The 13,656-nt window shown below is 43.0% G+C and overlaps 1 protein-coding gene across 2 annotated transcripts in view; it reads left to right on the forward strand.

Moving 5' to 3' along the window:
- strn (striatin, calmodulin binding protein) overlaps positions 1 to 13,656 on the forward strand; it is a 48,610-nt gene that overhangs the window by 14,687 nt on the left and 20,267 nt on the right. For both annotated transcript variants that reach the window (XM_074696107.1, XM_074696115.1), the window contains exons 2-4: positions 9,264 to 9,367; positions 10,100 to 10,173; positions 11,935 to 12,019. In XM_074696107.1, the coding sequence (XP_074552208.1) occupies positions 9,264 to 9,367; positions 10,100 to 10,173; positions 11,935 to 12,019 (263 nt within the window). The remainder of the gene's footprint in view (positions 1 to 9,263; positions 9,368 to 10,099; positions 10,174 to 11,934; positions 12,020 to 13,656) is intronic.

Genomic DNA, 13,656 nt, shown 5'->3' on the forward strand with positions numbered 1-13,656 from the left:
GCCTTTTCTAGAGCTTAAAAGCATGTGTTTTAGAGCCTTTTCTGGAGCAAAATTAAGTGAAAATTCTATTGTTACAGTGCCTTTTCTAGAGCTTGAGCCCGCATGCTTTGGATCCTTTTCTGGAGCAAAAAAAAATGATTGATTAATTAATCAATTAATTAAAAATTACCAAATAAAATAAATTGTTTGACAGTGCCTTCTCTAGAGCTTTATATGATCTTGCCCAAGAACCATTTCTAGAGCCTAAACATGTGTTAAAGTGACTTTTTCTGGAGTTTGAAAAAAAAGAAAGAAAATGTGCTTTAAGTTGTCTTTTCTAGAGCTTAAAACGTGATCACTTTAGTGCCTTTTGAGGAGCCTAAACATGTGTGAAAGTGACTTTCTAGAACACACACACAAAAAAAGAAAGAAAGAGAGATGTGCATTCTAGAGCCTTTTCTGGAGGGAAAAAAAAAGTAATTCTAATTTTTTTCTTTCTTTTTAAATTGTGTTACAGTGCCTTTTCTAGAGCTTAAAAGCATGTGTTTTTAGAGCTTTTTCTGGAGCACAGAAAAAAGGATAAATTCTAATTTAAAAAAACAATGCTTAAAAATTGTACTTCAGTGCCTTTTCTAGAGCTTAAAAGCATGTGTTTTAGAGCCTTTTCTGGAGCAAAAAAAAAAAACAAAAGATTTATTAATTAATTAATTAATAATTATCCAATAAAATAAATTGTGTTACAGTGCCTCCTCTAGAGCTTTAAATGATCTTGCTCAAGAACCCTTTCTGGAGCCTAAACATGTTTTAAAGTGCCTTTTCTGGACCTTAAACGTGTGCCCTGGCTCCTCTGGTTATGTTGGTTTGTTGTTGTAGCAGGATGTCTGTGCATTATAAAAAGGTCTTATAAATGTTTTGTTTTGGTTTCAAAGACATTACGTTTCTCTCAGGACTTTTGCAGGAGATGTTGAGAGGCTTCTCTGATGGATTTTGGTCAGTTTTAGGATTGTTCTGTTTTTCGTCAGTAGCAGACGAAAAGTTGAGCAGAGTGCTGTTTTTAATGTTGGTATTTCTCTGAACCCTGTAACACTGGTGTAGTTTTGTGTCTATGAGGTATGTCAGTGTCAGCTCGACAGTCAGAACTTTGATCTGCTTGAAGAAGTCTGATACATGTAGGAGGCTTTTATTGTGGTAGCCAGCATCAGCATGCACTTCCTGTCGCGTTCAAGCTAGGTATGTACCAGTACCGATCCAAATATCCAGTCTTAAACACATGGTGCTGATCCAGGCAAACAGCTCTGTGCCTTTTTATTTCTGTTTTTTTACCGGCGCTCTCAGCTCCTTGATTTGCAACGTTTCCTCTGATTCACTTTCTTTGATTTGTGCTGCGTCACCAGGCTACAGGATATGAAGGTTTGCATCTGAAAACAAACTTCTGTTCCTGCTGAAGCCACTCTTTCCGGGTTATTATTTAACACCTGGTATCAGATCGGTATCGATATCAGAAAAGTTGGATCAGTGTTTCCCTAGTTCAGACTTTCATTCTGGGCTCTGGTGTGAAAATTATTTACCCGACCAAAGAAAAAACAGACCAGAAAACAACCATCAGTGTGCTCAGGATAAACACCAGGTGGTTTGGACACGCTTTGTTTTATTCTGAAAGTTTCTAATGGTTTCTGTGCACGACTTCCTGTCCTGCTCCATCTGCTATTTGGTTATTTAGTCTTTGGGACTTTTTAGAGAGGAACCTGTGACACCTTTCCAGAAACATCTCAGATTTTAGATCTTTTTAAACTGGATTAACAGCTGAAATGTTTTCTGGTTGTTGTGGTTTTGGTGATAAAACGTTAGTTCCAGATAAAAACATTGAAAAACTGTTAGAAAACATATGTTAGTTACATAATTAGAGTATTTCACATGAGTTACTGTAAGTCAGGCAGCTGTAAACAAAGGTTATATAAGGAACATATGTTCAGTAAGGAGAGAGAAATCACCTCTGATAGTTTCACATGGATCCAGGCTCAGGCCCCTGAACCAGAGTCTCTCTACGTGGACCAACACCTGCTTCTGTGTTTCTGCCGCTCACAGCTTCAGGATGAAAACACCTCAGTTTTTAACGAAGCTTCATTAGCGGGCGGTGTAAAAATAACGGGTTGTGTTGTTTAAGAAGACGCTGAGCTGAGTCTGCAGCTTCAGAAAGAACAGGAAGAGTTTAAGAGCTGGGAGTTATGTCACTTTTTGCCCATTAGAGAGTTTTTCTTCCCCCTCTCTGATCTGATGTGACACTCGCAGTCCATCTAAAAAGGAAGCAGAGGCTGATGGGAGTTTTTAACAAGTGGGTTAGCCCAGTTTGTCCTGCATATAGAGCAGCAGGATTCATATTTTTAAAGAAAGAGCCGTCTCACACTCTAAGATGTTGATTCAAACTTTTCACCTGTGACGTCCCAGTTTCCCAGAGCTCTGTTTGTTCAGTAAACACGTGAGGATCAGGACTGCGTGGTCTGATGGAGATCTGATGGAGATCTGGTTTTCAGGAGTAGAGACTACAGGACAGGAACCAGCAGAAGCGAAGGAGATGGTTTCTACTGATTGTGGAGTTCAGACTTATAGAGATAAACCTCAAAGACAGAAACTCCTCAGAAGTACACAAACGTGATTTACAGCTCAGCTACAGTGGAGAAAATAAGTATTGAACACATCGCCTTTTTTCTCATTACATTTATTTTCCAAAGCTGCAGTTCAAACAAAATTTCTCCCAGACATTGGTATTAACTCAAATAATCCACACATGAAAAGAAATCACAACGTTCAGGTCCATAAATAATGATTATGGTGAATTAAGTACGATAACACAGGAAAAAAGTATTGAACACACCATGGAAAGGCTGAATACTTTGGACAGGAAATGCACCATACCACCTGAAATCTGTCAGTAATTATTACTTGAACTTCCAATTAGTGCAAACCAACATCAGCTGGGCTAGAGCAAATTGATGGTCCTACAGAAAAGGTTGTTTTTTCACCAAGCAGTTAAATAGCACACACCTCATGATGGGTAAAGGCAAAGAGCTCTCTGAAGACATTCACAACCTGATTGTTGCTCAGCATCAGAATGGAACTGGTTACAGACTTATATCAAAGCACCTGAATATTCCAGTCAGCACTGTTGGAGCCATTATTCACGAGTGGAAGAAGCACCACCTTACCATCAACAGGCCACGCACAGGAGCTCCTTGAAGATTTCTGACCAGGGAGTCAGAAAGATAGTCAGAAGAGTACTCAACCAGCCAAGGACCACCCTGAAAGTGCTCCAGAAAGACTTGGAGGCAGCAGGTATAATTGTTACAGAGAAAACAATAGGCAATGCACTCCACCGCCATGGCCTCTATGGACGCTCAGCCTGCAAGACTCCATTCCTCAAGAAAAGGCATGTTGAAGCTGGTTTAAAGTTTGCTAAACAGCATCTTGACAAGCCTGTAGAATACTGGGAGAATGTTGTCTGGTCAGATGAGACCAAAACTGAACTTTTGGGCTGTCATACTACAGACCATGTTTGGAGGAGAAATGGCTCTGCACATCAGCCAAAAAACACTACACCAACAGTGAAGTTTGGAGGTGGAAGCATCATGGCATGGGGTTGTTTCTCATCTCATGGTGTTGGCAAACTTCATATAACTGACGGAGCAATGAATGGAGCCATGTATGGGGAAATTCTTGATCTGAATCTGCTGCCATCCACCAGGATGATGAAGATGAGACGTGGCTGGACCTTCCAGCAGGACAACCATCCAAAGCACACGGCAAAGTTGACTCTCAAATGGTTTCAGAAAAAGAAAATCAATCTGTTAGAACGGCCTAGTCAATCACCTGACTTCAATCCAACTGAACATTTGTGGAAAGAAGTAAAGAAAAGGGTTCACCAGAGGGCACCAAAGAATATTCCAGATTTAAAGACAATCTGTGCAGAGGAATGGGCCAAAATCACACCTGAGCAGTGTGGGCCATTAGTTCAAACATACAAGAAGCTTCTGGAAGCTGTCACTGCAAACAAAGGCTTCTCCACTAAGTATTAGATGAGTCTCAGTTAGCGTCTTCAATACTTTTTTCCTGTGTTATTGTACTTAATTCACCATAATCATTATTTATGGACCTGAACGTTGTGATTTCTTTTCATGTGTGGATCATTTGAGTTTATACCAATGTCTGGGAGAAGTTTTGTTTGAATTGCATCTTTGGAAATAAATGTGATGAGAAAAAAGTTGACGTGTTAAATACTTGTTTTCCCCACTGTATAAGTTTCAAAAAAGAGACACATCTCCTATTTATACCTTTTTTAGCTTTTTGTTTAGTGAATTTGCAAACACCTCTGAGATTTTACAGACTGTCCTGAATTGAAAAGAACCTTTGTATTGAGTCGGGGGGCATTTTTGATTTTGCTCTGAACTGAATTTGCATTATTTTGTAAGAAAACAGATCAGAAATCTATTGGGGGTGGAGCTATGGGCAGACCTTGATGCTTGAGGTCCAACCAGTCAGGAGATCCTCATGCCATGACCTCATCGTTTCAGGGACTGAGCTGTCTGAGTTTAAAGATGAAGATCTGATGAAGAGGTCTGAAATCTGCATCAGTCGATCAAAGAAACGATCAGGATACAGATTCAACAGCATCAGCACCACCCAAACCTTCGGTATGTCGTGTCTGAAAAGCAAATAAAAACCACTTCCTGTCCATCAGCTGGCCTCTTTCCTCATGTTTCCTCGCTCCTGTCTCAGCCTCTCCATGTTTAACCTGATCACTTCCTGTGTAACCTCTGGCACAGAGCGCCTCGTCTCTGAAACGTCGTAACTGTGTTCATGTTGAGGCTCATTTGTACACAGACTCTGTAACTTTCATGTCTGAGCTCGTGTTTGAGTTTCATTTCTCTCCAGCTCTCCGCCGCCTGCTGCGAGCTGCAGATTTAACCTCAGGGATAAATACAGAGAGCTGTCGGCCCGGTTCAGGTTTAGTTTGGATCCCCGACAACATCGGCCCTGATCAGACACAAACACTGTTTTTAATCACCGAGGTTAGCTCAGCCATCTTCTTCTGCGGGGTTTATGAGAGCGTCAGAGTTGGTGATCTGCTGTTTTATTCGCTCCGATGGGATTCCTCGTCCGGGGAGTCAGCTGTGTGAGGGCGTTGGGGGGAAGCATTCACAGCAGAATGTACTTTCCAACCTGTTTAACATATTCGCTGCATCCGCTGATCTCAGAGCAACTGGAGCTGAAACTAATGCAGAGCAGAGAGGATGTTAAAGGACGGGCCATGCTGGATGTAGAGCTATCGGACTGGTTCCTCCCTGTGTCCCCACATCAGACTGCGACCAGCTGCTGCTGCTGAAGCGTTTGGAGATGTCAGTGAAATCTGTAATTATGATAAAAACGCCCCAACATGCCGCTGATGGCTTCCTACACGATCCTTATTGGAAGGATGGTTGTATAAAGACAGACTGCGTGCCTCGAGTGAAGCCAAAATACTCCCCCTATGCCAGAGTGTTCACGACCAAACACGATACTGATTTGAAAGGATACCCAGGCTTGTTGGTGTTGAATGAAAGAGGTTTTTATTGATTGTTTTTGTCTGATGAAACTGATTCAATGGGAATAATCTTCCCGTTGTTGGCCGATAATTTATTGGAATGAATTTGTATTGGGGCTAAAACGATTCCTTGAATAATTCGAGTAATTTGATTACAAAAAAAGATCAAGGAATTTCCTTTACCTCAGGGAATCATTGAATTTATCTTTAAGCTTAAAGCGTGGTATCTCTCCTTTAAAGAAACATTTTTCCCTACAGCACTTCAAAGCTGTGACCATAGTTCAGTTTCAGTTTCTTCTCTCCACATGTCTCCCCTGCTCTACTGTGAGTGTTGCTGGTCAGATCGGTGCAGTGTGAGCTTAAATGAGCTCCATCTGATTAACGTCCTCACTTTTAAGAAGTTACAGAAGTTTTGGCGCTACTTTGTGACTCAGAGGAGTGAAAAAGACGCAAGGGAACTTTTATTCCTCTAAATCACGTTATTAGGCGACGTTAAACACCAGCAGCTGTCAGGCTGTCCAAGCCATAGATGGAGAGCCTCCGTCAGCATGTAGTGCTGTCAGGGCCATGGAGATATTTCCTCGTCAGTACTCTTCATGTGTTGCTTTAGTAATCTTTGTCCAAGAAGTTTCCAATGACAAAGCAGCCCAGTAATTTGATATATAAGTCAGGATCAGCCAAACTGTGAAAAAAGTACAACTCATAGTCCGGGAGGTCACTTTTCCTGGTCCTGAGTCCAGATAAAGGAGGAGGAGGATCGATAGACAAACAAATACTACAAGAAACAACCAAAGAAAGTTCATTTGTGGCTCTAAACACATGTACAGTGTGTCACAACCAAAGCATCAACATCCAGGCAGAGGAGGGGGTTGAGGCAGACACAGACACTGACACTCGATAAGAGGCCTAGAGGGGTCGATAGAGCAGGATTATTCCTGTAAAAATTGCCTTTTTTTTTTTTTTTTTAGGAGAATCCTGCAGACCCTGCCTTTAACTAAACAAAAATATGTTTTATCAGATGAATCGATTTAATGATTAATCAATAGTATTTTCAGTTTGATACTGAATTACTAAAATATTCCACTTCTGCAGCCCTTAATGGTATCACTCCTGCCACTTTCAGTAGTTTTTTATTATGACAATAATAATAACAAAAAACAAATAATAATAATAATAATAATAATGATGATTATAATGACAAAAAATAAATAAATAATAAATAAATAAATACAAATTGATTAATTAATAACAATAATAATAGTGATAATAATAACAAAAAAATAATTGATAAATAAATGAATAAATACAAATTGAATAATAATAGTAATAATAATAAAACAAATAAAAATAAATAAAAATAATAAAAAATAAATAATAGCAAATTAATTAATTAATAATAATTATAATAACAATAATAATTAAAACAATAATAATGATAATGAATACTTTCAAGAACAGGGTTTCAAACTGCTTTAAAAAAATAAAAATGAACCATTGAAGAAAAATGAGTGAAAGAAAAAATAAAATCATCAAGAATAATTAATTAGTGAAACCAATTTCACAGAAATGGAAATGACAGAATGTTCCAACACTTTAAGTTAAGGACTAATAAAGGTGAAATAGATGTTAATAAAGCATAAACTGAAACGTAACGTTAATGACGTCTGAGCTGCTCTCATTTTCAGATCGAGGCACCAGCTCATCTTCGGCTCAGAGGTGCAGACGCCTCCAGTGAGGGGCGACCCACTTTAAAGAGTGTTTGACATGAATGAAGGCCAAAGCGTCCTACTTCCTCCTCGCTGTTTATCACTCTGTGTGTATCAGTGTGTGTGTGTGTGTGTGTTTAAATTGCCTCGAGGTGACGGCCGTTAAACAGAGCATCAGCCTGCAGAGTCCGCTCTGCTCATTAAAACGATCGTTTACTGATTTATTCTTCACCGGCTGACGTCCTGTGGAGATCAGTGAGAGAGGTGTTAACTTTCAGGTCGCTCTCAGAAACACGTCACCTCGTCCCATCAGCTGACACCCAGGTCGTTCCTCAAGGACAAGATCAAAACAAGAAAATGAGACCAAAGAAAAAATGAGACAAAGCAGTAGAATAGGAGGCTGAAACCGTCAAAGAAGGCGTGAAACTAACTTGAGACCATAAGCCCGTCAGTCGCCCTCTGCTGGATGGATGGAAAAGTTGCAGATGTCAGACACGCCATGCGTTCGGTTGACTCTTCTTTTAAAGACGCTTCAGTTAGAAGTTAAACTCCAGAGAGACTCTGATTAGAGAAATGTTTGTTTCTTTATGTTAAGCGTGTTGGTGTCTGAAACACTGATGGGCGCCGTTCACCTGTCAGTCCTCCAAACGCAGACTGCCGCACACAGGCCGACCTTTCTGCCGGCTGGGAGTGTTTGTCTTAAACTCATTTATTAAAACAGCTGACCTGGTTTCAACGCCACTGTACACACAGATCAACGTCAGCATGAGGAGGAGGAGGGGAGGGCAGGACCTCAGGGATCCAGAGGCTCTGACGTCAGCTCTGATGTCATGGATCCAGCTAAGGGAACATCTGGATCCCTGCAGCTCAACACACACCCTACAACACACACACCTGATGACACACACCTTACTGTAACCTTTGAGTCCAGTTTAATTGTGGGATTGACCTTCTCCTCTCACGTGGTTGACCTCTGACCTCTTCAGGTCACATGGCGTCCTTTCTCACGCTGTCCAGTCGTCCCCGGCTCAGTGAGGCGATCAGATTTGGTTCAGAGGGTCACATGTCACCTCTCAGTCCCTGTCTCATTTCTTTGGGGCTGAGTGAGGTTTTACCTGCTGACCCCTCTGAATGTGGGACCTCCCCTCCAACACTAACAAACTCCTGTTGGTGTGATCTGGGTTTGGTGGAAAACCTCTGAGCTCAGCTCAGAGCCGTCAGAGGATTGATCGTCTTTAAAACGAAACAAATTGAAACTAATGAAGCAAAGTTCATTTCTGCTGTATGCTCAGAGTGGTACGGCCTGTTTTAGCAAGTATTATGTCATCAAACTGTGTCCTCAACAAACCATACTTCCTCTGGTTATGGACCAAACCGTATCACTTCGTCAGTGATTGTTCAGTCAGTGATGGTTCAGTCAGTGATGGTTCAGTCAGTGATGGTTCAGTCAGTGATGGAGGCTGAGCTGTGGTTTGTGATTGTTTGAGTTATTTCAGCCTTTACAGCACTTCCCCTCAGAGAAATCACACACCATTTACCTAATCCTCAAACTACCCCACACACACTTACACACACACGTAGACACACACTCACTCACTCCATCCAAAGCTCTGTGGAGCGGAGCAGCAGTGTAGAGATAAAGCAAACAGAATGAGACTGTCTGAAAGTTTAATGATCTCTGAGGGGGCGTTAAACCCACTCAGAGGAGTGTGAATAATTACAGAAACAAAGATTACAGCGGCTGAAAGGATCCCGGCTCCCTCCCTTTGATTTCCTCATCATCACCAGCTTTAATGGAGATTAGATGTTTTTACTGACCTGCTTTAATCTCACCCACACCGCAGAGTCTTTGTCTTTTCCAGCCCGGTGGACTGAACTCTGCTGCTCAACAGAAACTCAGCAGGGATGGACACGTAGAAACATAGAAACGTAGCTGTCAGAGAGGACAGCAGAGTACAGTTTGTCCCTGAGGACTCAGTGTGTGCTGTGTTTGTGGTCTGCAGGCTCAGATCGCCTTCCTGCAGGGGGAGAGACGCGGTCAGGAGAACCTGAAGAAAGACCTGGTGAGGCGGATCAAGATGCTGGAGTACGCCCTCAAACAGGAGAGGTCAGAGCACACACACACACACACACACACTCACACACACACACACACACACACACTGCTAGCAGCTGTTAAATGAAGGTTAGCCAAACATCATCAGGTCTTCTACAAACAGCAGCAGGGTGGTGCTGGCAGAGTTTCATGGAGGCCAAAGAGACATTCAGCCATGCTTCAAAAACACTGAAATACTCCTTTAAACTGGGAAAGGAAACAGTCTACAAACAAAAAAAAATGTTGTCATCCACATCATATTTGACCTGCAGCTCTGACCCAGAGCCTGCGGACCTGGCCCACCTACACTCGGCTGAGTCTGTGATCTGCGGCGTGTCGTCCGATCAGCCCGTTGGTGTGAAATTGATCCGTCCACCTCGCAGAGCAGCTGATCCTCTTATGGAATTATGGGACATAATCTGGCGACAGGTTTCACACGGTTTGAGGGTCCCAGCATTTGATCGTTGGGTCTTGGTGCTGCTCACTGAAGCTTTTGGATGATGAGGGGCATCGTGGGAAAAACTGTAACACTCATTAACGTACAACCCCGATCTAAAAACAGCTGGCGCTCTGAGTGAGAAAAGAAAACACAGAGTCTGATGGTCAAACAGTGAATACTCAGAGCATTACCTGAACCAGAGGACTTCCTGTTAACGTGTGTGTGTGTGTGTGTGTGTGTGTGTGTGTGTGTGTGTGTGTGTGTGTGTGTGTGTGTGTGTGTGTGTGTGTGTGTGTGTGTTTCAGGGCAAAGTACCACAAACTGAAATATGGGACGGAGCTGAACCAGGGTGAAATCAAACCTCCCAGCTATGACTCAGGTCAGTCAGAGTGTCTCTGCTTCACCTTCATGTTAGAGACAACATCACACACACTAAACAGTCCAGCTGTTGGGGGGGCAAGGAGAAAGGAGAGAGGAGAGAGGATGAAGGAAAAAGGAACCAGGAGACCAGGAGAGAGGATATAGGATAGATGATGAAGGAGAGAGGACAGAGGATGAAGGAGGGAGGAACAGGGGAGAGGAGAGAGGAACAAGGAGAGAGGACAGAGGAAAGAGGATGAAGGTGAGAGGATAGAGAATGAAGGCAATAGGATGTAAAAGAGAGGAACAAAAAGAGAGGATGAAGAAGAGAGGAACCAGGACAGAGGAACCAGGAGACCAGCAGAGAGAAACCAGGACAGAAGAGGGAGGATAAAGGATGAAGAAAAGAATAGAGCATGAAGGAGAGAGGATAAGGGATGAAGAAGAGAGGATAGAGGATGAAGGAGAGAGGATGAAAGATGAAGGAGAGAGGATGGAGGATGAAGAAGAGAGGATAGAGGATGAAGAGAGAGGATGAGGGATGAAGGAGAGAGGATAGAGGAACCCGGACATAGGATGGAGGATGAAGGAGAGAGGATGGAGGAGAGAGGATAGAGGATGAAGAGAGAGAGTGGAGGATGAAGGAGAAAGGATGGTGGATGAAGAAGAGAGGATGGTGGATGAAGGAGAGAGGATGGAGGAGGAAGGAGAGAGGATGTTGGATATAGTAGAGAGGATAGAGGATATAGGAGAGAGGATAGAGGATGAAGAAGAGAGGATAAAGGATGAAGGAGAGAGGATAGAGGATGAAGGAGAGAGGATAAAGGAACCCGGACATAGGATGGAGAATGAAGGAGAGAGGATAGAGGATGAAGAGAGAAGATAGAGAAACCCGGACAAAGGATGGAGGACTAAGGAGAGAGGATGGAGGAGAGAGGAGAGAAGATAAAGGAGAGAGAATAAAGGATGAAGGAGAGAGGATAGAGGAATCAGGACATGGGATAGAGGATGAAGGAGAGAGAATGGAGGGTGAAGGAGAGAGGATAGAAGATGAAGGAGAGAGAATGGAGGATGAAGAAATAGGATAGAGGAACCAGGACATAGGATGGAGGATGAAGGAGAGAGGATGGAGGGTGAAGGAGAGAGGATAGAAGATGAAGGAGAGAGAATGGAGGACGAAGGAGAGAGGATAGAAGATGAAGGAGAGAGAATGAAGGGTGAAGGAGAGAGGTTAGAGGATGAAGGAGAGAGAATGAAGGGTGAAGGAGAGAGGTTAGAGGATGAAGGAGAGAGAATGAAGGGTGAAGGAGAGAGGATAAAGGAACCAGGACATAGGATGGAGGATGAAGGACAGAGGATTGAGGAACCAGGATAGAGGATGGTGACTTCAGTGCTAGCCACTGGTGCTCAGGGCTAATTTCCAGTGTATCAAGTGACCGGGTGCCACTGCTTCTTTTCCAGCTGTTGCCTCTTCACAGGCGGCACCTACTCAGTTTAACAACAGTAGGGACAGAGAGGGACACCTAGTGGCCATGTCAGGATCAGATCAGCCCTCCAGCAGGTTTTAGGACTGAATGAGGTCTTGTTGGATCCTCTGAGGGGTTATCATCACAATACGGTGAATTAGTGAAACTTTGGGGATTTTAACTCACAGGGGGCGCTACAGGGTCTCCCAGGAGGAGCTGCAGGGTACGTTTAAGAGTGGAAGGTGACCTCCCTTTGGGATGTGTTTGTGTGTTTGTGTGTAAAAAATGCTGAAAGTTCAATCTCTCCCCCTCAGATGACGGAAATGAAAGTGAAACTCCCAGTCCTCCCAACAGCAGCCATCAGCTCAGCTGGAAACAAGGACGCCAGCTGCTCAGACAGTGAGTTCACACACACACACACACACACATTCAGACTAATTTGGACTCCACGGTGTCATGGGACAGTGGATTGTGTGTGTATTTAGAGTGTGTGTGTGTGTGTGTGTGTGTGTGTGTGTGTGTGTGTGTGTGTGTGTGTGTGTGTGTGATAACAAAGAGCCGAGCGCAGCAGAGTCAAGCTCCTTAATGGAGATTAACACTTTTGATGGGAGTCTAACACTTATCCACTCTGACCAGTACTCAACCAACACAGGTGGAGATCAGCGCTCACACCTTAAACTGAGCTCAGAGAGAAGGAGCTACAGGGGTTAGCATAGGCTAATTCATCAAATCAATACGATCTATGACTGAACTGTGTTAGCGTGAAAAAAACCATCCCTGAAGGAACTACAGGCTGGGTGGAGCTGCTCTAACTGAGGCACAAACTGAGGACATCAGTGGTGACGTCAAATGTTTATCCAAAGGTGAAGATGCTAACAGCTCAGCTCCAATCAGACGCAAAACAAGAGCAAACAGCGCAGAGCTGCACCGCTCTACAGGTGTCTTTGTTTGGTCATTTTTATCCTAAGAGTTATAAGCTTTAAACTGCCACACTGAGTGGACCAGTGAGGGCGCTAATGATGGAGAAAAGAAAAACTATTTTGTTCACTTGGGGGTGCTAGAATCCAAACAGAATGACCATTTCTCAGAGGTAATGTGAGTGGCAGGCAGATCCAAAAGTAGCCTGTTGTGTGCCATTGTTCAGCATCATATGCCAGTCCCTCAGCGACTTGTGCCAATTGCTAAGTGACTCATGGAAATTTCTCAGCTACTATTGCCATTCCATCAACAACTCATGCCAAACCCCTCAGCAACTCATGCCAGTTCCTTAGTGATAGTTCAGTGACTTGTGTCAATCATTCAGTAACTTGTGTCAATCGTTCAGTGACTTGTGTCAATCGTTCAGGGACTTGTGTCAATTGTTCAGTGACTTGTGTTGATCATTCAGTGACTTGTGTTGATCGTTCAGTGACATGTGTCAATTGTTCAGTAACTTGTGTTAATTGTTGAGTTACTTTTGTTAATCGTTCAGCGACCTGAGTCAGTCGTTTAGTGACTTGTGTCAATTGTTCAGTGACATGAGTCAATCGTTCAGTAACTTGTGTTAGTCGTTCAGGGACTTGTGTTAACTGTTCAGTGACTTTTGTCAATCGTTCAGTGACTTGGGTCAGTTGTTCAGAGACTTGTGTTAATCAGTGACTTGTGTCAATCATTCAGTGACTTGTGTTGATCGTCCAGCGACTTGTGTCAATCGTTCAGTGACTTGTGTTGATCGTCCAGCGACTTGTGTCAATCGTTTAGTAACTTCTGTCGATGGTTCAGTGACTTCTGTCAATCATTCAGTGACTTGTGACAGTTGTTCAGAGACTTGTGTTAATCAGTGACTGGTGTCAATCATTCAGTGACTTGTGTCAAACGTTCAGTGACTTGTGTCAATCGTTTAGTGACTTGTGTTGATTGTTCAGTGACTTGTGTCAATCGTTCAGTGACTTGTGTTGATCGTTCAGCGACTTGTGTCAATCGTTAAGTAACTTCTGTCGATGGTTCAGAGACTTGTGTCAATCGTTCAGGGACTTGTGTCAAACGTTCAGTGACTT

The sequence above is a fragment of the Halichoeres trimaculatus genome, unplaced genomic scaffold (assembly GCF_033239565.1).
Source record: "Halichoeres trimaculatus isolate MK-OKI-2021-1 unplaced genomic scaffold, fHalTri1.1 fHalTri1_scaffold_2, whole genome shotgun sequence".
Classification (NCBI taxonomy): domain Eukaryota; kingdom Metazoa; phylum Chordata; class Actinopteri; order Labriformes; family Labridae; genus Halichoeres; species Halichoeres trimaculatus.